This window comes from Artibeus jamaicensis, unplaced genomic scaffold (assembly GCF_021234435.1).
Source record: "Artibeus jamaicensis isolate MK-2021 breed Jamaican fruit bat unplaced genomic scaffold, CSHL_Jam_final scaffold_1689, whole genome shotgun sequence".
NCBI classification, from domain to species: Eukaryota; Metazoa; Chordata; class Mammalia; order Chiroptera; family Phyllostomidae; genus Artibeus; species Artibeus jamaicensis.
This window is the reverse complement of record NW_026522029.1, coordinates 7,266,838-7,290,729: the sequence shown is the minus strand read 5'-3', so window position 1 is coordinate 7,290,729 and position 23,892 is coordinate 7,266,838. Positions and strand designations below refer to the sequence as shown.

Here is a 23,892-nt window from a genome sequence, read left to right as displayed (position 1 = left end):
GTTTGGGTCTGGGTCACATGCTCAGCCCTGTGGCAAGGCCTGCGGGCCCTCTGATCAACAGCCCCACTGGAATCCGAGGGGGGGGGGGCCATTCCCATAAAGCAAAGAGTGTGCAGTTACCAGAAGGGAAGAAGACTCGCTGGGCAGGCAGACGCAATAGCTGTCGACGTGAGTTAAAAATATGCTCTAGGTAAACCCCTGGATGACCTAATGCATCATCTTAATGGGCTGTTAAGGGGAGTGGGAATGCTTACGATTTCATTCTATGGGTCCCTCGGTGCTCTGGGAGGGCAGGATTCAGAGGCTGGGCACCCGCTGGGCTGCCTTGTCCTACACGCACAGCAGGTCCCAGCTGGCCCCAGACCACACCCAGACCACCCTGCCGCCCCCCTCCGCCCCCCGCCTTCAAGCCTGCCTGGGAGGCCAGACTGCTCCCGGCGCTGGGGTGCAGGCTCCAGGCAGCATGAGGTTCTGCAGGCTGCAAATCTGGACCAGCCTAGAGGGGTGCTGGGAGGGGACAGAGTGGAGTCCAGATGGCCCTGAAAAGAGCCCTGCCCTTGGACTTGGAAGCTGAGGGGCGGCTCCAGCCCTGCTCTGTCCCAGCTGCATAACCTTGGACATGTTCCTGCTCTGTCCCTGGCCTCCTCCGCCCCCAAATGAGGGGCTGGGCTGGCTGGTCTGTGACGTCTCTCCCAGGGCTGACATTCTGGGAATCTATGAATGTTATTAAATTCATGAATCGGCTTCTTTGCCTGGAACAAGTCAGCTTAAAATACATGCAAATGGCACTAAGTATAGCTATTCTCTTGCTGAGGAGGCAGCCTGGCATAGTTACATACTTTGAAATTGGCTGCTGCACGCTCGGGGGGACGGGGTGGGGGAGCAGCGCAGGCTGAGAGGCTGCTCGGCAGCAGCCGCCTCTCAATATTAGCCAGTGGGATCCTGGACCTTTCCCAGCCCGGAGTCCTGAGGACTGTTGTTAGCAGGGAAGGGAAGGGAGCCGCTCAATACTGGAGCCAGGATAGGCCAGGGTCCAGCTGGGCTCTTGCTCTCTATTACCTTATTCATCCTCACAGCAGCCCTTGAAGAGTTATTGTCATCGTGCCCACTGAACCAGGGAGCAAACCAAGGGCTGTAGCTTGCCCAAGGTCGCACAGAGAGGAAATGCTGAGGTTAGAACCCGGGTCTGGCTGCCTCTAGAATCCCTGTGCTTTCTCCCGCACTGGGCCAGCAGGGCCTCCCCTGCACCCCACCCCTCCACCCTCTGCAGCAGGATCACCGCACCCATGCTACACCTTTTTCATTTATCCCCTCTGTCAGTAAGTGACCAGAGCACCTACTGTGTGCCAGGCTGCTCTCCAGGGATCCTGAGCAGAGACAGAATTCTAAACGAGACAGACACAATCTCAGTCTTCCAGGAGCTTACACGCTCATGGGAGAGCCAGGAGCCAAACAGGGGGGTAAGAAAACAAAACAAACTGTAGAATGTGGTCATACCCAGAGGAAAACAGAGAGCAGACACAGAGAACACCGGGGGCCCTGAGACGGTGTTGTTCAAACCGAGAGCAGACGGGGCCAGTTTCTTCCCTGTGTTACCAAGACCAAGCCACGCCCTCTTTTGGACCGTCAGGCTCCTCACTGGTGAGAGAGAGTAAGGATGCTCCCAGGACGAGGTGGCTCTGAGGACTGTAAACTGCCTATAATGCATACAGCCCAGTGCCTGCCGCGTAACACTCACCCTCTGTTATTGCTCCTGTCACTGTACTCTGTGTTTCCCTGGCAGTGAGGCTGCACAGTTGACCCTTGCGGCTGACCCCAAGGACCACCAAGCTTAGGGCAAAAGCAGGTACCAGGCCAGGAACTGGGGTCCTAGACCCAGTCCTGGCTCTCCCACCTGCTGCTGGGAGACCGTGGTAGGTCCGGGAACATAAGGGGTCTTGATGGGTTAGTTCCCCACCTGCCTCCCAGGACAGCTGTGACCACCAGGTGTAAAAATGCTCTGAGTCGCTCTGTGTCTGTACGGTTCTCCGTCCAACCAGCTGCAAGATTCACAAAGTTTCTTTGCCTCTGGCTCAGTTTCCTTTTCTGCCACAGATGACTAACAAGAGCCGCCTCGCTGTCACCGTCAGGCACAGGTGAGGGTTAGGAGGTGAGAGCTGCCAGCGGGGTGGGAAGGGGAGGTCACCATGCTCGGGCCAGCTGTCCCTGCCTCCTGCCAGCTGGCAGAGGGCTAGCACAGCTTGTTTCCTGAGCACCTGCGGGGACTCCGGGGCCCAGAGAGAAGACGCGCTGGCCGTGGGCTAACCCTGGAGCTGCTGTCCTGTGGGGATGGGTACCGAGTCTCATGAGTGAGCTCTGCAGAGACGTGCTCAATGGGGCGCGTGACTGGGTGATGTCAGTATCTTCACTGTCCACCCGGAAGGGAACCAGACACTGGTTTGTACCTGTCTCTGGACAAACTAGCGGTCTCAGGGCTCTGCTCTGTGCCCGTGAACCCTTACCCCAGCCTTTCCCAGAGAAGATGATGCAGTATCAGAGAGGTTATGTAGCCTGCCCAGGATCACACAGCTTGTAAGCGAATTTGAACCTAGGTCTGTCGGACTCCCAAAGGCAGGTCCTGTTTCCCTGGTCTCGGAGGGGCCGTCTGCTTTCCTGTCTTCAGGTCAGGGTAGGTGCTCCCTGAGCCCTACCCTGCAGCTTGGTCAGCCTCCCAGGAGACAAGTCCATTATTCCAGGAGTCAAGTCTATTATTGATGGTCCATCTCCTTTGCCAGGAGTCCTTCTTTGATGGTCCATCTCCTTTGCCTTTTCAAGTGCCAGCAGGCTCTGTCCCCCAAATCCTCTGGCATGGGACTACTCTGGACCAGCCTATTCTCAGACTTCAGGTGGCCAGTGCCAAGGCTGGCGAGGCCTGCTGGGTGGGACCCAGGGTGGTGGGGGGAGTGGGGCTAACTCTCTGACCAGCCCAGGAGCTGCACCCCGGAGACACTTCTGCTGTCCAATCGATCTCACCGTGAAATCGGGGCCAGGCCTGGAGGAGTGTCTGGGCTCTGGTCCTTGGCTCCCACAGCTGGACAGGGTTTGCTTCTGAGAAGGCGAAGGTTTATGGCTGGGTGGGGTGGGACAGTGTGGCATCTCATGACAGGGGCTACCTTGATTCTGTCGATGGCTAAGGAATGTCCCCTCAGGTGTGCTCAGCTGCCTACATCTAAGACTGCAGGGAGGCAACAGGTGAGGCTCCTTAAATGAACCCCTTGGGGGAGGGAGGTCGACTCTGTTTTTATCGTTACTGAGGACATGCTCACTGGCCTTAGAGAGGGAGGAAGGGACATAGAGAAGGAGAGAAACGTCAGTGTGAGAGAGATACATTGATTGGTTGCCTCTTGTACGTACCCCATCTGGAGACTGAACCCACAAGCCAGGCCTGTGACCCTTCAGTGTACATACAGGACAACACTCCAGGCAACTGAGCCAGACCGGCCGGGACGGTAGGTGGCCTCCTGATCAGCTGGTGCAGGTGGCTCTATCACGAGAAACGGCAGCCTCATCCTGCCAGATGTTCAGGGGTCACCCCAGCCGTCTTTATCTTTTCTGCCATCGCACATCAGTCCACCAGCAAATCCTTTGTGCTCCACCTGCGGACACAGATTCCAACTACGTCCAACCGGCTCCTCCGCTGCCACCGCCATCCACACCACCGCGCCTTCTCACCTGCAGTAGCCTTCTGGGTGGTCCCCTGTTGCCATCCTTGCCCACTACAGTCTACTCTAAACCGCAGCTGGTGTGATCCCGGGAAAAAAAAAGTCCCGTCAATTTTATCTTCTGCTGTAAAGGCCCCTCGGCTTCCCACCTTACCCAGGGTAGAATCCGGAGTCCTGTCCCTCACCTACGAGGTCCTGCATGATTTGCATACTCCCTCCCTCTTCCGAATCCCCACCCTGAGGCTTTCCCTCCTACCCATTCTGCTCCCACAGGACTGGCCTCAAAGGTGCACGCTCCCCTGCCATGAGCCCTCTGCCTCTGCTGTTCCCTGGAGTCTGGAATGCTTGTCCTGCCTCAGTCCACGTGGCCACCTCCCTGGCTTCTCTAAGGCCTCTGCTTAGATGCCACTTTATCTGAGAGACCCTCCCGGCTGGTCCTGCATGAAAGAGCCCCCCACCTTTGTCTCTTTAAGTCCCTTGAGAACAGGTGCTTTGCTTGCTCTGTTTACTCATGTATATTCTCAGACTAGCCAGATGGGGATCCGGTTCTTTGCACACAAACAAGGGAGGTGCTGGAATGTGATAAGGGCTTAATTCGTGCCGCCTGACGTCACGCGCCTCTCCCTTGCCAGAGGCTGTGACTCTGGACTTCTGCTCAAGAACAGCACGGTGCCCTGGGTTTGGCCGGCGGTCGGCAGGTTGCATTCCAGTTACCAATTTGCCGTGTGGCCTTAAGCAAGTCGTTGTCCCTCTCTGGGCTTCAATCTTCTTATCCATAAATCAAGCAATTGGTCTAATTGATCCCGGAGACCCTTTCCAGATCGGACAGTCCAGGATTCTATCGCCCTCAACCTCTCCACCCCTCTCACTGTTGAGGGGCAGTTGTGCTGACAACAGACCTGAGTTCTTTTTCTTTTGTTTGTTTTTTTCATCTGGTATCTTTACGGTTCTCGCAATGCCTTGGTTCCCTCCTCGACAGCAAACTGGGATATTAATGCCTGCCTGGTCGGCTGCCATGGAGATGTACTATGAGGCTCAATGGATGACCTATCGCTTCGGACTCTGGGTCATGATTGAGAGGGAGGGTTAGCAGCGTGGGCTGTGGAGCCAGATGGCCTGGGTTCAAATCCCGACACTGCAAGTTATGTAAGCCCATGCCTCAGTTCCCTTGTGTGTAAAACGGGGATAATTAGCATCTATCAGAGGGTAGTCGTAAGTACTAAATTAACTAATCTATGTAAGGGGCCCGACACAGGGTAGGTACCGTATAAGCATTTTTAAAGATTATTATTCCCTCCTGGAACCACGCGTCCATCCCGAAATCACTGACCAAGAGCTGATTCACGAGCAATCACTGGCTCAGGGTTCACATCCTCCCTGCTCCCGGCTTAACTTCCCGCCACCTTGCTCTCCCGAGGGAGGGGCCGTCTCACCAGGTGGGGTTTTGACATCTCCTTTTGCTCTGATCCCCAGAGTGGACACAGTGCCAGGACCGCACAGCTGGCCCACAAATGTTCACTGAGCAACAGTATAAGTGGTGTGGGGCCCCGGCACTGGGCAGCATTTCTTAGAGACTGGTCACCTGTCAGGCTCCCTGAGGGGTGTTTTATATAAGGTTCCCCTCCCCACAACTCTGCAAGGTGGGAGGTGGCTCCCACTTGTACAGACGGCGACACTGGGATCCGGTGGACTCAACCGTCCAGACGGAAGACCAGAGCTGGAATTCCGAGCAGAGCTGAAGGTGCTGTTTACTGAACACGTACCATGTGCCAGGCACGTGCTGGGCATTTCCCCCCTCACAGCTGCCTGTGAAGGGCACTTATCCTGATGCCTGTGCCCACTTTATCAATGAGGAGACTGGGGCAGGCTGCCAGAGGGAGGAGGAGGAGGAGGATGGGATAAGCAGGCAACCCCTCCACCCACTGAAAAGGTGCATCCACCACGGGGAGGCTGGGGGAGGGGTGCAGAGGCCCCACGTCCCCTCCCTTTCTCTCTCTGAGGAGTTGAGGCCCAAGGGACAAGCTTTTTCAGGAACTTTTAATAGAGTGATTGCTCATCCACACCCTGCAGCCTGTGAATCCCATTGACAAAAATACCCCGGGAGGATGATCCGATTCTGCTGCTCCTCACAATCCCTAGACGTCCTGACTCTTCCCCAGGGTGCCCCCCCTATTTTCCTGGGGGCCCCCAGAGACCACAGAGCTGGGGGTCAGGGTTGGAAACCTTGGCGATTTTCACTGCAGTGTCACTGTGAGACCCTGGCTGCAGGTGGCCACCAGGCAGCTGAGGGGTCATAGCAAGGACACGAGACTTGGCTCTGATGGCTTCCAGCCCTCTGGGCTCTGAGTCCTATATTTGCCCGTCAGTAGCTGCGAGGCCTGGGCTGTTGCTGTGCCTCTGAGCCTCGGTTTCCTCATCTGAACACTAAGAGGGGACCGTGCTCTGACTAAACCGCTGTGAGGTTAACCGAGGAGAGACAGGCACACGGCCCCCCACAGTCCCTGCATGGCGGTGTTCCTTCTGCCTGGGGAGCATTTGACTTGTCTACCCAGCCAGCACCTTCCCTGACAATCCACTTAGCACGAGGAATCCTTTCCTTTCGCTCTGATAGTTTTCCAGGGGCAAGGCCTGCGGTCAGGCTGAGAATGATGAGAGCAGGTCCCGGGACTTTGCGAGGACTCGTCCAGTGATGTGCATGCATGTTCCAGATGTGTACGCATGTGTCTGCCCGTCCCCAGGTGGTCCTGTCCCACCCTTTGAGGGGAGAGGAGGAGAATCCGTCCAGCAGCCACAGCCACCACCCGAAGGGGGGTCCGGCCCCAGGTGCAGCAAGGACGCTGGGCACGCAGCCGCCTGATGTGCGGGCGTGGCGCCTGCTGCCTTGTACACTGAGATGACTGAGGGCCGATGTGGGGAGGGAGGCAGTTCTTCCTGCGGCTGGTGCTTTCCCACCAGCCTGCAAGGCTCCGATGCCATTTCCCAGGGCTCAGTATGACAGGGCTAAGAGAGAGGATGGGGCCATTCCAGCCTTGCTCACCCATGCCAAGTGGAAGTGGACTGCTTTGAGTGTATCAAGGCTCCTTCGGGCAGACGAGCTTTTCTTGCTCGTCTTCATACAAGACATATCTTCATGCCCTCGGCTGCATGGGGGGGAAAGGTGATGGTGGAGGAAGGACCAAGACCTATCAATCAGCACACTTGGTAAGGTATGGGCTTTGGCCGCACAAAGGCTCTGCCAGGTTTGAGCTGTGTGACCTTGGGCTAGTAACATGGCCTCTCTGAGTTGTGGTTTCCTCGTTTGTAAAATACAGATAATAACGCCCACCTCACAGTGCTGGTGTGGTAACTGAATGACATCATGGGTGTCAAGCACTTAACAGAGTGTCTCATGCAAAGTCAGCCTTTGCCACATCCTAGGTAATATATATTTTTACATATATTACATATAGAATATGTAACTATAATATATAGTGTCCATTATATTATATATTACAACATATTATGGGATGTATACAATATAACATCATATATACAATGTAAAAAACAGGGCCTAGGATAAATGGTGTCCCTTTGTCATTATAAAATCTTTTATTCCAAAGTCATAAGCACGTCATTCTGTAACATAACAATATCATACTCAAGCACACCATGTGACATTTTAGGTGACATGTTCAAATTAAAACTATACATCATTACACCCCTCTTATTACCTTAGCAACCACACTCAAGCAGGCCTGACTTCTGCCAGGCCCTATAATTCAGTATATGAAATATATAAAAACATAAAATATATAAAATTTAGAAAATCTTCACAACGACCTTGTGAGGCAGGCATTTTAATCTCAAGACAGAAAACAGAATCGAGAGACGCTGCCTCCCTTGTTAGGGCCACGTGGGTGCCACGGTTGACTCTGCGGTAGAGCCGGGGACAACTCAAGGCCTCACGTCTTCTAAGGCACCGAGACCTGCCCAGCCTTTGAATGTGGGGGCCTGTAGGAACCCGTTAGAGCGCCAGTCACTTGGGATATGGGAAGGGCTTGGCCCTGGGCAGACTTGGGAGGGCACCTTCCCTGGCACCTATGGGGTGCGTGCTGGGGACAGGGCCCTAGATGTATGTCCCCTTACATCTGACTCAGGTGACTCGGACCATCTGCACCTAAAGGCCACTCTGACCCCAGAGGATGGAGATTAGAGGTCTCTCGTTGGGCCAGAGAGAGGTACAGGGGTCGTGGGGTCTCAGGACTTGACCATAGCTTTGCGGTCCCAGTGACCTGGACCTCTTGGCTGTCATCGTGACTTCCGGTGCACATGCTCATTCATTGCATGGGTGTTCATGGCGCTCGGCACTGTGCTGGGGGCTGGGACGGCAGAGGTGGACAGGACACTTTTAAACGCCTGGCTTAGTCTGGGAGAGACGGGGCCCCACCAGCTACCAAAACAGACGGGTGTGGTTTTACTCGCACGGCTGTGGGTGGCCCTCCAGGCGATCAGTGGAAACTGTGCCAATCTTCCCCCGGAACCCGGAGGGGGCAGGTTTTCTTTGATTCAGGGAGCCACATGGCTGGGAGCTTTTCCTTCTAACCTCAGTACGACCATGAAGCATGGCCCCCTGGCTAGTTTCAAGTTGCCATAGGTAAGGGCCGCAGAGCTGTGACCTTCCCTTGACCAGCCCGTGATCTGTGGGTGTGCTGCCTACTGCCCTGAGTGAGAGGCAGGGTTGAGGGGGTGGCCCCCGGGAACAAAGCGGGAGAGGATCATCAGAGCTGACAGCCACAGAAATGCCCCAGTCCTGGGGTCGAGGAGATGCACACCCCCTCATTTGCATAACATTTAAATAGCGCCAATTTCACAGCGGAGTCTGTGGTCCTTTCCCTGCTGCAGGGTGTTAACCACCCTGGGGAAACCTCAGGTCTGGACCCTGAGACCAGGCCCAGCACAGCGGACAGTTAATGGGAAGATGTGTCCTGGGAGCAGGGGCTGGTCTAGCTGTCGGCCACCACTCACTGCAGGCAGGTGTTTGTCTTTCCCTGGAAGACCCATGGGGGCAAAGCATCCTAAGCAGCAAGCCCCAAAATATTTTTGGAGTGAGTACTTTTTCTTTTTAACAAATGGCAGTGACTCCAGGACAATCCCTGCTCCTTCCTGGACACTGGGGAGAAGGCGCCGGGTCTCAGTTTGACCGGCAGTTTTGACTGCTGGGGCCGAGGACAGCGGTGGAAACTCAGAGAGGCAGCCATCCTGCCCCACGATGTGTGTGATTTCAGGAGTCTCGGGACCCTCTGAGGTTCAGTCTTGTCCCTCAGATCAGGAACCCCTGGGCCAGAGAAGGCTGAAAATCCTTCAACTGTTAAATTTTTAGAGAGTGGGGAAGGGAGGGGGAAAGAGAAGGGGAGAAACAAGGATGTGAGGAGGAAACGGATCGGCCGCCTCCTCTGCACCTGACTGAGGACCGAACCTGCAGCCCAGGCATGGGCCCTGCAGGGAAGTGAATGGGTGACCTTTCGCTTTGCGGGACGACACCCAACCCACTGAGCCACACCAGCTGGGCAAAAAATCCTCCAACTTTTACTTCTCAGATTTCTGAGTCTCCTGGTCCACTAGGATCTTTCGGGCGTGGGAAGCCAGGAGAGAGGATGTCGGCACCATTTTGATTGGGCTCCTACTATGCGCCAGGTGTTCACTTAATCTCCATGAGACGAGGTAGGTGTTGTGCTTCCTTTTGTGGGGACGAGACACCGGAGGCCCAGGGCCACAGAGCTGGTGGGTGACAGAGCAGGGGTTCCTTAGGGTCAGATTTGTTCCTCAGCTGTTCCAATCCAGCCTGGCTCCGCCTGCTCTCCCCATAGGCCCCAAGATGGGAGGGCTCACCCCCTTGCACCCCACCCCATCAGGCACCTGTCCTCATTGGGAGAAGCTAGCCAGGCGAAGCCCAGTGTCCCAGCCTTTGTGGTGGAGAAACATGGGGCAGGAGCCCCAGACCCGGCAGGGGGTGCTCCAGTGGGCTTGGTGGCATGGGTGGTCTACACTTGAACTAACTGAATCCCCCACTGCCCCAAAGTGAAGAACAGTATGGGGACCTTGATGTTGTGGCTCCCACAAATCCCAGTCCCTTTCATTGTTCCCCCAGATGTATTTACTTAGGAAAATCTACTCCGTCAGGGCCAGGGCTGCTGTCGCCAGCACCCGGCCCTCAGCTCCTTGGAGGCAGGGGCTGTGTGTCCAGCAGGGGTAACATGCAGGAAGGACCTGGCCTTGGGGGCCTGGCTCAGCTTCCCCTTTGTGGGGGAGCCTACTCCAGTAGTCAGCTTGTGTGACTGTGCATAGAGCTCTTTGGGCGCTGCCTGGTTCCTCTGAACACCATGTGACCTACTTCACCTGGTGGGCTTCCCAGGGGCTGAGTGTGGCAGCGTGTGAAGGGGCGTACCTGCAGATCAGGAACGGCGGAGGTGGAGGTGGAATGCGCTTGTGGGTGGCTGGGGACAAGGGCTTGTCATAGCCCACACCGTGGCCACTTTGAACCACCTGCCTGCCGGGGGATCCAGCTTCGAACTATATTAGCCCTTGGAGGGAATCGGATGGAAGGGCCTGAGCAGTGTGAGCGTGTGCGTGTCTCTGTGTGTACGTGTGTGCATCAGAATCTTCCCCAAGGAGGTGCTGCTGCAGCGCTGAGTGGTCAAAGGCCCAGGTGCCTCCCCCAGGAGGGCGAAGGGACACGGGCTGCTCTCTGAAAGCTGAGGTGGGTTGACCCCGACTGCTGGGCATCAGCGGGCACAGGCGGAAGTGGGGGTGGGTGACAACATGGCGGCAAAGGCGGGTGCAGTCGGAGTTAATGACTCCTGGGGGTCTGCCTGCCTTTAGTCTTTAGTCTGGGTCTCCCTCCCCACACATCCCCCAGCTGCACAGAAAACCAGGAAGCCTTGTAGAGCGTCGGCAGGGTCTCAAACCCACCTGCCCACCCTCCCGCTCACAGCTCTGCTTTGGGTGCGGGGTGCTTAGGAAGGCCCTCGAGGCACCTGGGTGAGCCGCCCCCCACCCCAGTGCTGCCGGGCTCGTGGGCGGGGCCTCGTGGCCGCAGACCCCAGTGACAGTGGGGAAGTCCCACCTGCGTGATGTCGGGACAGCAGCTCAATCAGGCGAGAAAGAAGGTGGAAACACCCTACGTCTGTCAAAATTTTTATTTTATTTTTTTCGCTTCACACAGAATGATGTTAAAATAAATCCTCAGTAATATATATTTATACACTTATTTACTCGTGTGGATATTTACAAAAGACTGTGGAGCTCTGTGAAGTCTATGTACACCCGTGATCCGGTGGACAGGCAATGCTCACTGAGGCACGTATGTACACATACTTGTGTAACCTATGTACAAATATCAGACCCTACTGACACAGGAGCTGCGGAAGTCCCCGGCGGGGCAGTGTCGCTGGGGCTGAAAGCTTCCAGAATATGTCAGCGAGAATGATAACAGCTATACATCCTGTGCAATGCAGTTACAGCTGGTGTCTACATTTTCGTGAAGCAAACGGTTAAATGACTCCCCACACCCCTGAGTCCTCCCCGCAGGCCCTGCTCCGCCTCGCGCTCCCATTGGTCCCCAGCCTCTTATCACCATGGAGACCCCGGTTCCCTTTCGGCATCATCCTTTACGAAGCTTTACCATCAGCTTCGGCATTCCTTCTCCTATTGATCCCAGGGAGGTTTATTTATCTGCCTCTCCTCTTTGGCTTTTCAGCAATTATTAGACACAGGGCGCAGGAGGGCAGCTACGCAGCCGTGCACGAGCCAGCGGAAAGGAAGTCGGCGCAAACCCGAATTAGATTCTGGGCTGCGTGAGCCTACGCGAGCAGCCATTTCCACCTTTCCCATCTACGTGTGTGTGATACATAAAACCCACACAGGCAGCCTGTATAAGCACGTAAGCGCACGGGCCTAGAAAAGGAAACAGCCCGCTGCACTCCCGAGCCTTACCTCTGGGCCCCTGACGAAAGCAGAGAGCCCTTCTCCACTGCTGGCAGTGTTAATCCTCACTGCTCCAAGAGTGCCCTTGGAGCGGGGAGGGGTGCAGGGATGCAGGACCCCAAGCCGAGGCCAATTTGGATGGGGCGTTGTGTGCTCAGCAGGCTGGAGCTCCATCACGGGGCTTTCCAGCTTCCTGGGGCCCTTCACATGCAGGGCTCATCCAAGCACCGCAGCCGAAGGAAACTGGGTCGCCGGATCCCACGTGAAGGCGGAACTGGGGCAAGCACAGAGCGTGTTCAGACCCTCTGCAGGCGCCGCACCAAGCCAGCTGGGCAGCTTCACTGCCTTTTTCTCCCACTGCTCAAGGCTGAGGCTGCCTGCTGCCGCCCAGCCCTAGAAGGTCCCTGTCCTAGCCCTGCACTTCCCAGGCCTGAAAGGCAGTCCTGTCAGCAGCTGACATGGCAATTGTTTGGCGGCCAAGCCAGCTCCTGAATGTTCTCTTCCTCCTGACTCCTCCTCTGGCTTCTCCTAGTTGCCCAGAGTGTGGCTGCGCTCAGACAAACAAGGCAGCTGGTGTCTTGGGAATTGTTTTCAAGAAGCAGGGCTTGGAGGCCTCTCACGAGGGCCGAGAAGAGACGCAGGACTGAGTCCTCTGGGCAGCTGCTGTAGGTCTTAGCACAAAGCCACGGCTATAGCACACTCCGTTATCTCGATGTTGCTGCAGCTGGCCACGCGGTTATGTAATCACACCTGCCCTGGTGCATCCGTCAGTGCAAGGATGCAAACTCATCTGGAACATACCTGCTTTAGTGGGGCAGAGGAGCACGGATAGTTACGCCTGTTTCCAGGCCCAGATTCACGCCACATAAGAAGTGGCCACGCAGACAAGTGACCTCAATAGCCCCTGTTAACCAGCGGTCACACACAGTCTGGGTTATGGACTTCTCCGTCTGACCATGGCCAGCTTGGCCAGCTTGGTGGGCTGCTGGGGGTGTTGGGAGTTGGCAGGGCCCCTTGTACCACCTCCATTGCCCCAAGTACCAGTGAGGGATCCCCCTGCCCCTGTCCAGGGGGCGTGCACATGGCAACATGAGGCAGAAGTGTCTCCTGTGGGTCTGAGACGCTGCCAGGCAAGGTGGAGAATGAGAACGTGCTTCTGCTGCGACCCAGCTGTTTCTCCAAAGAGGCAACTAAGTCATAGCTGTTCTACTGCCCACGTATACCACCTAGAGTTGGTCAAAACTGACAACAGGGTGGGTTGGTGTGTTCCATTAATTGCCACACATCTCACCTTCCATGAGGCAGACACATCTGTTAGAATGAGGTTACTTTCAGATTTCACACAAGTCAAGCCTCGGTCAGGCCACCAAATGGCAGAGACAAAGCTACAACAGATCAGTTCGTTGCTAGGTCTTCCAGACCCCCTACTCCCCCTGAGCTACAAAGTTTGCCCTCGCTTTTCTGGGCCTTGGCGATGAGGTCACAGCCAACCAGGGCACAGGGCACAAAGGGTGAGCCCTGGCCCTTAGCTTGGCCTCCCTGTATCCCTGAGTCAGGCGGCCACTTGGGAGGGAAGGGAAAGATCATGGAGCCGCATCTTTTGTTATGAAAGAACTGTCTTCTGGAGAGGTCTCTGTGCAGAAGGAGAAGCTGACTAGAGAACTGGGAATGATGCAAAAGGAAGGTCATTTGCAAAATTCAAATGAATTCAGTTTATTTCTTGGATTGCCAAATGTATGCCACATTAGCAAGGCGAAGGGGATCAGTTACTGTATAGTCTAATTTTTAAATAATGGTATACATATATACATAAACTATACATATATACACAGATATATGTATATAAGGAAAACCTCTGATAACTCAGGACCCATGAGCCAACACCTCGATTAATGAGGACTCTGTTTTCTGACCACACTTTCAGCAGAAAGAGGCCAAGGACGGTGAGGGCATCTGCTGAGCCCCCCGTGTTCCCAGGCGGCCTGCTTCCAGTGGCGGCTCGCAGCCAGCTCACAGGTGGCCTGTCCCTTTGGTCTTGTCCACTCACACTTCTGGACAGTGAGCCCCGAGGTTCACAGGTTGACCCTGAGCAATGCCAGGTCATCTGTCGTCTTTGAACGCTTGTTACTAAGGCAGGAAAGTTTCTACTAACCTACTTAGGAAACATCTTTTTTTAATTTTCAGTAACAAAGGGTTGACCAAAACATATTCCTCACTCCCATGCAAACAACCAGAACTGTAAAGTGAGCAGGACGTACCCTTCCCTGAGGATTTTCGCCATCTGTCAACTGAGGTTTCGCTGTACACGGGTGTGGAGAGCAAGGCAGACTGAGAAGGGCTGGAGCGGGGTGCGGGGTTGCTGCCATTCTCCGATTGTCCCGTCAGGATGGGTCTCTTCACAGGTTTTCTTCGGGAAAGCGGCCTCTTCTGAAGCCCCTCGTTACGTGTGCAAATATTTGTGCAGCTGCACGTTGCAGTGGGCGGTGGGGCCTCTGTGTCACGAACGTGACGTCCCAATCACCCAAATTTCTACCCCTATCCACCTCCACCCACGATAACCTATTTCCCTCCATGGCTCTCATGGAGTCCCTTTGGGTCATCAAGGCGGCTGATCTTGAAGGTCAGCCAGAGGGCGATTCCCCAAACCTGCCGGGGCTGCTGATCCAGGTGCAAACCGCCAGGCCACATTCCCCCAGCATCCATCTCCCTGGGGAGGGGAGGAAAGGGAACAAATGGATCAAGTAATGGCTTTTACTGCGGGAACGACCTTCTGTAATGGCTCAGGATGCTGTATTCTTATTATTCTTCTCTGCCATGAGTGTTTTCCTGAAGGCTTGCATCCCAACTTCCAGACTGACTGAAAGTCCAGGAGATGGGCGGACGGGAGGTCACTCGGACCCAGGGCTCCAGTGTGAAAATGCCGAGAGAGGGCAGACAGAAGGGGAGGAGGCCCCAAGAGACGGAGGACAGAGATGCACTGAGAGACCCGGACAGGCACAGGCAGAAGGGGGGCCGTGGACGAAGAGAGCCTTCTCCCGGACCTCCCTTCTCCCTTGTGCCTGCACTGAGCCCCCGCACAGGTTCACGTTCCAGAAGGAGGGTCAGGGACTCAGGACAAGAGGTTCGTGATCTCGGGGCAACTAAGGGAACTGCGGAGACAGTGAACTAACGGCCGGAAGCCAAGGGCATTGCCTCCTAATCCAGGTACTATCACTTTTCAGTCCTGAGAACAAGATTTTTGAAAGAGCTATTGCTAAAGAAAACAGTCACTATTGATTTTATTGCACTTTTCCTCTTTAAAAATATTCAAACACAAACTATGAGAGACGGAGCTGAGCTTTGGTGGGAAGGGAAGCAAAAAAGAAGGGAAACATGAACACGATTCCTTTGAGGGAGAGACCCATCCCTGGGAGTAGGGGATCGCCACCTCCATCTGCCAGCCCCCACTTATGCTGTGATGGGCAACGGGCCAACAGGGGCCAAGTCTGAGGGTGTACCTGGTGGTCCCAGCAGCCACTGAGACACCTCCCTGCAATCCTGGCCCTGCTCATTGGCTCAGACAGCTTATGATCTTTATAAGGTTGGGGCCATGGGGTCAAACCTATCAATGGCCACTCTGCCAAGGCCAGGGGAGCCCTCCATTGTTCTGCCAAGGAGCACCCTGGGCATCACAGCCCACGCGGACCTGCCTTCTGAGACCAGGCGGGGACCCCAGAGGAAGGCTCACAGCAATGACCCCCAGGGGAGCCAGAACAGGAGCAAGGTTCCCCGTCCCCACTCCTGGGTTAACAATTCAAAGCCCTGTGTTCTTCCTGCCCGACATGGGGGGGTACAGGGCCGCCTCCTGTGGCATTTGCTAAGTGTCCTATAGTTTCCTTTGCAGAAAGTCAGTATTTTCTCTCATCTGTATGACCGTGGGCGACACTGAACCCCCTAGCCTAAGACTCTCCGCATGGCTTGGCCCCGATATTTATGGCAGACCATGAGGAGGTCAGTTGGCCAAAGACTTCACTACGGTGGTGTTGACAGGTCCGGAAAGGACAGGACAAGCAAGTTCTAGGGCGCTCCCCATACAGGGCCTCCGGGCTAGGGACTCCAGCCAGCTCTGCCGTCATGGAATGCCTTTCCACATCAGCTGATGGTGTCTGGAGACACCTCCCCCGGGGCGGTCACCCTTTTAAAAGGCTACATTCCTGGTGATACTCCTACTCCGTCCTCAGGAGCCCAGCTGAGAGGGGCAGGGGGAGGCAGCAGAGAGGAGGGAGGAGACAGCGTCAAACACCACGGAAGCACCAAGGCTTAACTCTGTCCTTCATTAAATTTCGGCTCCTGAAGAGCCTACTCTGAAATCGGACCAGCCCAGTCACCCTCTCTTCCTGACGACCTGCCCACCTTTCCTGAACCTCCTCTCTTCAGCCTCCCGAGAACTCCAACCTTCTTGAAAGGTTGACCCTGCGGAAGCACTGCTGATGCTGAAGGGAAGATTGCTGTCTCGGCCTGGAAGTACTTGAAAGGCCAGGATGGTGCACAAAACGAGCAAGTCTGGACCCACACCCCTGGCCCCCCCTGCTTTCCTCCCTGGAGACGCGGAGCTGTGACTGCCAGGAGAAGGCTGGCACATGCCTACAGGAGTCCAGACCATGATGCCTGATCTGACACCTGACTTCAAACCCCAACTTCCATTGAAGGGGAAGCCTTTTCCAAAACGTACCCAGAGCCCAGCCAGTCCTCCCGGTGGGAGGGCCTGGCTCCGCGAGCAACCCAAAACAGTGAGTCATCTTCCAAAGCATTTAAACCAGGCCTTAGACTATAGGATCAAAATCAGACCCTTTCAAAACACTGGTGTCGTTTGCTTGTGTAGCATTAGGTTCATGTCTGGAACCACATTTTACTTAAGCTGGACTGGTGTGCATTTCCTCAAGGCGCAAGGACCGGGTGGGAGGCAGGGCGCCCGGGTGGAGCCAGGCGGAGGGGGAGGGGCACGCCCAGGGTGGAACACTCCCCAGAGAGGACTTGGGAGTTGACCCCCTGGGGCTCATGCCCATGAGCAAGTGAGACGCCACAAGCAAGTGAAGGGGGCTCATTTTAAGAGGTAAATCTGTATACGTGGTGCGACTTTCTGACCGGGTCCCCACAAAGCCACGGAGCTGAAGGGGCAATAGGGTCTATGGACTGAGAACATGTTGGGGCATCTCCACTGTGGTTCTGGGCCCAGGACTCTGCAGTTTCTTGAACTATCACTGCTTTTAACAGAATGGAATTGAGAGATCCCAGGGGCTGGGAGCTGGGGAGCCGGAGCTACTGGGCCCTCCGTGTGGACTGGCTTTGAAGGAGGGCAGATGGCAAGGAGCTGTATCAAAAGACCACTCGCTGTCCCAGGTCCTTCCACACGCTGCACCCAGGTTTCTGGTGGGAGGAAGGTGAATAAGTAGAGATCCCATGAGATTCCCAGTTTTAATCAGAGATCTTTTTGATAATGGGTGGCCTTTCTGCTTTAAATCTTGGGGAATGATTTAAATGATTTAAGTCTGTGAAAACTGGGGGTGAATGGGAGAGAAGAGACTAGAAACAGAAATTTCTTGAAGGATACTGGGTATAGATGCAGGCTAGGGAAAGATGATTAAATCTGATCTTCTGCCCTGGCTGGTGTGGCTCAGTGGATTGAGCACCAGCCTGCAAACCAAAGGGTCACCAGTTCGATTCCCAGTCAGGGCACATACCCGGGTTGCAGGCCAGGTCCCCAGTACAGGGCACATGAGAGGCAGCCACACGTTGATGTTTCTCTCCCTCTCGTTCTCTTTCTCTTCCCCTCTCTCTAAAAATGAATAAACAAAATCTGAAAAAAATAAATCTGATCTTCTGTTTGTGCCTATTCATTTATAGGTCTGGGGGCAGAGCCGTGGATCTGAGTGTGCGTACACATGCCGTGTGGATTGTGTGTCCTCGGTTGTGCATGCTGCAACTTGTGTGCCTCGTACGAGTCAATGTGATGTGTGTTTAAACCTGCGTGTATTTTGCATGCAGAAGCAAGAGCAAGTTGCCCTTTCTGCATTCTGTAGGCAGACTCATTGCACTCCTGCAGTTTGTGTTTGCTGCACCTGGGTTGCAGGTCACGCCTTTGACTTGGTGTGTGTGGGCCTTTGTCTGTGTTCTGTATTAGTGAGTCCACTCTGGGTCCGTGCCAGGTACCCATAACCTGGGTGTGACCACGTATGTTCTGTGTACGCCCTTCTCACAAATTTGGTCTCTCTGTATTGTGCATGCGTGTTGCGTGCTTTGTCTCTGTGTACGTGGCAATGATGCGGCTCTTTGGGGTGGGTGTGCATGCAGGTGTGCCTGTGTGAATATTTTAGAGTGGTGAGCCTAGGACGCGGGGAAAGAGTCGCCACCCTTGACCTAGGCCTTAGGTAGGAGTTGGGTCCCTCCCGCCCCATGTCTTGGCAATTCAGCACCACCTCCCATGAGGAGAGGAAGAGAAGCACAGAGGCTGTGCCCTGGGCCTGGGACACCCTGCAGACACCTGGGGATGTGGGTGACCAGGAACTAATGAGCACCCTGGGCCTAGCACCCTGAGCTGGTGCCCCACCCCCAAGGTAACTGTAGGTACCAAACAGCCGACTGTGAGACTGGGGCTGGCCCATAGCTGGGCAGCCCGACCACACAGCTCCCCATGTCTGGGGAACTTCAGCTGTTATACTGGAAGGCAAAGAACCCTGGGCCGAGCAGCAGAGCCCTGCACCTCACCCTTTCTGGGGCCAGCCTGCACGTGGCCTGCAGGCCGTGTGGGGCTCAGCCACTCCCAACCTCTGCCGGGGGTGGGGACCGCTTCTCCACCCATCCTCTGGTTTGCCCAAAGCGGCACTGGTTGCCAATTTAGTAGGGAGTGAGTGGATGGGCCTGTCCATCCAAATGATGCCTGCGGCTCATCCAGGGACTCTGCCCCACTGGTCCTGGGCTTTGGAAGTTCCCCCCGAGGGGAGGACCCCTTCAAGTCCAGACCTGTGGGATCAGGTGCCCGGAAGCCCTCCTCGTTGGTGTCCTTGGTTTCAAGGCAGGTGATCCACTCTAGCCCTCTAGGGGAAGGTTCCTGAAAGTGACTGATGTGGAGCCAATGACAATGAAAACCGAGTGGGGTGGGGACAGAGGAGGAGAGAGATGGTTGTTACCATGAGGGACTGGAGGGGAGGCCTGGGGTGGGGCTGGCCCAGGACAGCGGGAGCCACAAGGCGGGGGAGGGGGGTGGGGATGGGCCTAGTGCGCTCAGTAAGACAAGCCTCAGCCACGGGGACCGAAGCTGCAGCACGTGGAGGGCAGAAGACAATTCTAACGTCTAAGAGTCCGTGGAGACTGGAGCGTCTGAGGTGACGGCAGCAAGCCCAGGCCCAAGGGGGTCACCGATGAGATCGATGAACCGAGAGGCCTCTTAGATAACCAGCCCACCGAGCAGTGGATCTGCTCCAGAACCCAAACTCCCGAGAGTGAAGATATATGTGAGTGTGTGTGCATAGAAACGTACACACACATATGTATACGTGTACATATGCACACACACGATAGTGCACATAGTCCGGCACATGCGTCAATTGCCCTGTGTCAAAAATATTGCATCAGCTTATACAAGGTTCGAATACAATTGTCTCTAGAGCTTGCTGGGTAGAGGAGCTTGGGAAGGAGACACTTGATGTATATTTATATAGAGATATATATAGGTATATATAGATATATACATAGGATCCACAGATCCGCCTTCCTCGGGACCAGACGCCCTAGTCGGCTGCACAGTCGCGCCTGCGGCTCAGTTAACTCCTAAGGGGCAGTGAGGTGTTCAGGCACTGCCGCCCCGCCCACTCTCCTGGCTTTGCGGAGGTCTGTGCCCCCATCCGGAAGAACAGGTATGGGGAGGGCTGGGGGGCCAGAAGTTTTGGGTCCCCCTTCCCAATAGCCTCTTTTTTCTCCTGACCGAGGGCTTTTATCTTCTGATGGGAAAAAAACCCTAGTTCGATGCCACTCCTCGGCTTTAATACTCTACATGTGAATACTGTATAGGCTACTAAGAAAATAGGTTATCTCCTGTGTTTTAAATATTGAGAGTCATGCAGCAAACACCCATGCAGCTCGATTGCATCACTGGGAAATGTCACTGCAGCGTCCCTGTGGCTGGCCCACAGCGCTGGGCAAGCAGACGTCTGCAAACCCCCGTGTCCCGCGGAGACGGGAGGTGCTTCTGTGACCCTGAAGCCTGCGAAAGTGGTGAGATCTGAAGTGGAGAGGTCCCTGGGTTGGTCAGCTTCTCCCCACAGGCCTCCGGGAGCAAATGTGAAACTTGACGACTCACATCGGTCACACTAACTGTCCCTCCCCCACCCGGGCTTCCCTCTCATCGACACTGCAGAGAAAAAAAAAAATCAAATGCAGCATTTTCCATTATGAAACATGAGCCTCTGGAGCATATACTCGGCAGCTGCGACTCGCAGACCCCAGCCTGGGACAGAGACAGGAATTCCGACACATGGGACCGTGCGCTCTAATGCAGCATGGGGATGACCTCTCCAGTAATTACCAGTGCTTTAAAGCTAAGCTACCGTGGTTCTCCTCTGTGCAGGTGGACTCAGATGGGTGGGGGTGGGGGCGGGGGTGCACCTGTTGGGCACTGTGTTGCGTGCATCGAATCAGGAAGGAAAGGTGGATCTCACATGGCAGGTGACGTATGTGCTATGAGGTGGCCTCAAATCCTGGCTCTGTTGGCGACTCCCCATCTTTGGAAACCCCTCAACCGGTGATGAAGGTTCGTGTGAGAGCCATGGATAGCTACTCTGTGTTCTAGACCAAAAAAAAAAATTGAAAGTTCAAAAGTCACTTGCACGACTATGGCTCTCCATGCAGAACCAGAGACACGGTGGGACGGACTGACTAGGACGCAGGCTCGTACGCAGTGTCTGCACTTAGTCCCATTGAACTGCGAGCGTGTGACTAGGCTGCGATCAGACATCGGTTAGCATTTTGGTGATATTCACATAGTTTGTGTTGGCCAGAGTGCAGTTGGCCGTTTTCAAGGTTTCCTCTCTAAAGTCCTCGTTACTGTTGTTGACCCCCTCCTGGATCTCCATGTAATCGGACTTACTAATGGTAGAGGCACTTCTACTTTTCTTTAGGTCAGGGGAGGACGGGATCTTTGGACAGCTGGTCACTTGCAAGTACTGGGCCTGCTCCTCTCCCTCTGTCTCCCGGTGGTAGAAGTAGTTGAAATTGGACACTATGACGGGGACTGGTAAGGCAATGGTTAACACACCTGCAATGGCACACAGGGAACCCACTATCTTTCCCCCAATGGTAGTCGGGACCATGTCTCCATAGCCTACAGTTGTCATGGAGACGACTGCCCACCAGAAGGCATCCGGGATGCTGGGGAACTGGGAGTCTCGTTCATCAGCCTCAGCGAAATAGACAGCACTAGAGAAGAGAATGACCCCGATGAAGAGGAAGAAGATCAGGAGGCCCAACTCTCTCATGCTGGCTTTGAGGGTCTGCCCTAGGATCTGGAGCCCTTTGGAGTGTCTGGACAGCTTGAAAATCCTAAAGACTCTTACCAGCCGGATGACACGGAGGATGGCCAGCGACATGGCCTGCTGGCCCTGCTGGGCATCCTCTGGCTTCTCAGCCAGCTCCGTCCCCAGGGTGATGAAGTAGGGGATGATGGCCACGATGTCGATGATGTTCATGATGTTGGTGAAGAAGCCGGCTTTGCTGGGACAGGCGAAGAACCGCACCAGGAACTCGAAGGAGAACCAGATGATGCAGAGGGTCTCCACAATGAAGAAGGGGTCGGTGAAGGAGGTCGACTGCTGGTACCCGATGGTGCTGTTGGAGTAGGCGTGGAAGGCCACCCCGCCGCCGTGCACGTCTTCGTTCTCGTCCCGGAATATGGGCAGCGTCTCCAGGCAGAAGCTGACGATGGAGATCAGGATCACCATGACCGACACGATAGCTATAATCCGGGCGGGCCCCGAGCTCTCTGGGTATTCAAACAGCAGCCACACCTGTCTCTGAAACTCATTTTCGGGCAGGGGCCGCTCCTCCTCCTTGATGTAGCCTTCATCTTCCCGAAACATCTCCATCGCCTCTTCCCCCAGCTCGTAAAACCGAATTTCTTCCGAGAATATGTCTAAGGGCACATTCACGGGTCGCCTCAGCCGGCCCCCGGACTGGTAGTAGTAGAGAATGGCATCAAAGCTAGGGCGGTTCCGGTCGAAAAAGTACTCATTTCGCAGGGGGTCGAAGTACCGCATCCGCTTCTTTGGGTCCCCCAAGAGGGTCTCTGGGAACTGAGCTAAGGTCTTCAGCTGGGTCTCAAACCGCAGCCCTGAGATGTTGATCACCACCCTCTCGCAGCACTCGTGGTCGGCCTCTGGGTCGTAGGTGTCCTGCGGGTGCCCAGGGAGGGCAGCAGCCTCGTCCGCTGGGTCTCCGGTGGCCACAGTCATAGTTGGGACTGAGAGAAGCTCCTCACGCTACGCCTTCCAGATGCCTGGTGGCAGAGAGCTCAAGGTGCGGCTGATGGCCTCGGGGCACACGGGAGCATGGGCCTGGCTCCTGCTGGAGAGCCCAGAGGGCTCCCTGAGGGCCAGTGGCACAGCTTGGCTGAAAGACAGAGGCAGTTAAAGACATGAGACCACTCCACACTGGCAGCCCGGCTGGGGTTGCCAGTGTGTGCCCTCACCCCTGTCTCCTAGACAAGAGTTCAGAAGCATGACTGCCACCACTGACAAGCACAACTGAATTTCACCTTACACCCTGGCTGGGGCTTACAGGGGAGGAGCAGCTAGAAGTCTCCTCAAGAACGCTTTGGGATGCCCTGCCCTGGGGGTAAGGGGAAGTACCGGCCCCTCTGCACCCACCACATGGAGGCACACAGTCCAATTCTGGAGGCTGGAAGAGAGCCATCCAGCGGGCGCTGAAGTGATGCCTTTCAGATCCCTGCACCCTGGGAAGTGTTCCCAGTAACAGGGCTTGGACCTGGGTTTCCCGCAGTGTGCCCACCGCAACAACTACACGTGGCTGCTATTAAATAACAGACCGATTTACCTGGCAAGGCAGGGGTCTTCTAGAGCTCTCTCCCTTGCAGAGCTGATTAGATGGTGAGGGAATCCTAGCTACACAAACAGGCAGCCTGACTCCCCATCACGTCTCCACGCTTGAGCTAGAAATAATGGTGAGTCATTCTGGGCAGGAGGGCAGGTTCCAGGTCCTGGAGGTGAGCTCAGGGTCTGGGTGGGCTGCAGGGGCACGTGGGATTCCAGGAGAGCTGCACTTGGGTCTGGAACCTTTGGAAGGAAGGAGGCGAGATGCAAAGGTCAGCAAAAGCTGGAGTCCTCCTGGCTGTCCTCAGGAGGTGCAACGCTGCTTGGAAAAGCAGCAGCCAGGCGGAACCGGGGCTCTCAGGCAGCCGCTGCCAAGCGCTAGGAGGGCTCTGGCAGCCTCCCTTCCATGTGCCTTCCATTCCCACTGGAGTCACACCTGAGGCTACCCCTCAGCCTTCCAGCCTCATCTGGGCAGGCTTCCATCAGCTGGAAGCCTTTTCTCCCAGGAACAAGCCTCCCGGCTTGGCTGGGCCTGCCTCTCCAGGGGCCTCCCTGGGCTGAGCCAGATCCCCTGTTGGTCCTCAGCAGCCAGCAAGAGGGACTCTGGCCAAAGCCCTCCCAGTCCTAGGTCAGGACACAGCGTCTGGAAGGGGAAGAGCCTCCTCCACTGCAGCTTACTACAAGCTCTGACCTCCGCAGGGTGCTGGAGGGAGGACAGTCCCCACAGACGCCCAACACACTCCTTTAGAGCTCATCCAGGGAGACTCCTCACACAGAAAGGTCGCCTCTGCAAAGCTGGCTGGCTGGGACCCAGGGCTGAGTCGCCCTCGGGTATCCCCAGGCTGCAGGCCTTCCTCCGTGGGAGCCTGGCAGGTGAAAGGGCAGGCGCTGGACCACCGATTTCTCCCCAACAGAAAAATCCCTCCCATCTCCTGGGCAGGGCGGGCAGAACGGATGCTCAGGCAGCCTGGCTGTCAGGCTTGGCAGCAAGAGGAGAGCCGGGAGGAGGCCGGCTGCCGAGCTGGCCTTGCCGGTCCGGGGGCGGGCAGGGGTCTAGGCCCTCTCCCCAGCGTCCGGGGCTGCAGCTGGGATTCTGCCGCGCGCGCTCCTCGCCCCGCTGCGAGCTGGCGGCCCAGACCACCGGCTGCCCG

The 23,892-nt window shown here is 55.6% G+C and overlaps 1 protein-coding gene across 1 annotated transcript; it reads right to left on the bottom strand.

Annotated features, from left to right (window-relative positions):
• Nucleotides 1-20,265: 20,265 nt before the first annotated feature.
• Nucleotides 20,266-22,784, bottom strand: KCNA2 (potassium voltage-gated channel subfamily A member 2). Its single transcript, XM_037152470.2, has 2 exons — nucleotides 22,746-22,784; nucleotides 20,266-22,301 (listed from the first exon to the last, which is right to left on the bottom strand). The coding sequence occupies exon 2, from the start codon at nucleotides 22,142-22,144 to the stop codon at nucleotides 20,645-20,647; it is 1,500 nt and encodes a 499-aa protein (XP_037008365.2). The 5' UTR covers nucleotides 22,145-22,301; nucleotides 22,746-22,784; the 3' UTR covers nucleotides 20,266-20,644.
• Between the last annotated feature and the right edge of the window lie 1,108 nt (nucleotides 22,785-23,892).

Excerpts from the sequence above, each read along its gene's own strand:
- KCNA2 (XM_037152470.2), bottom strand. The coding sequence starts at position 22,144 with ATGACTGTGGCCACCGGAGACCCAGCGGACGAGGCTGCTGCCCTCCCT.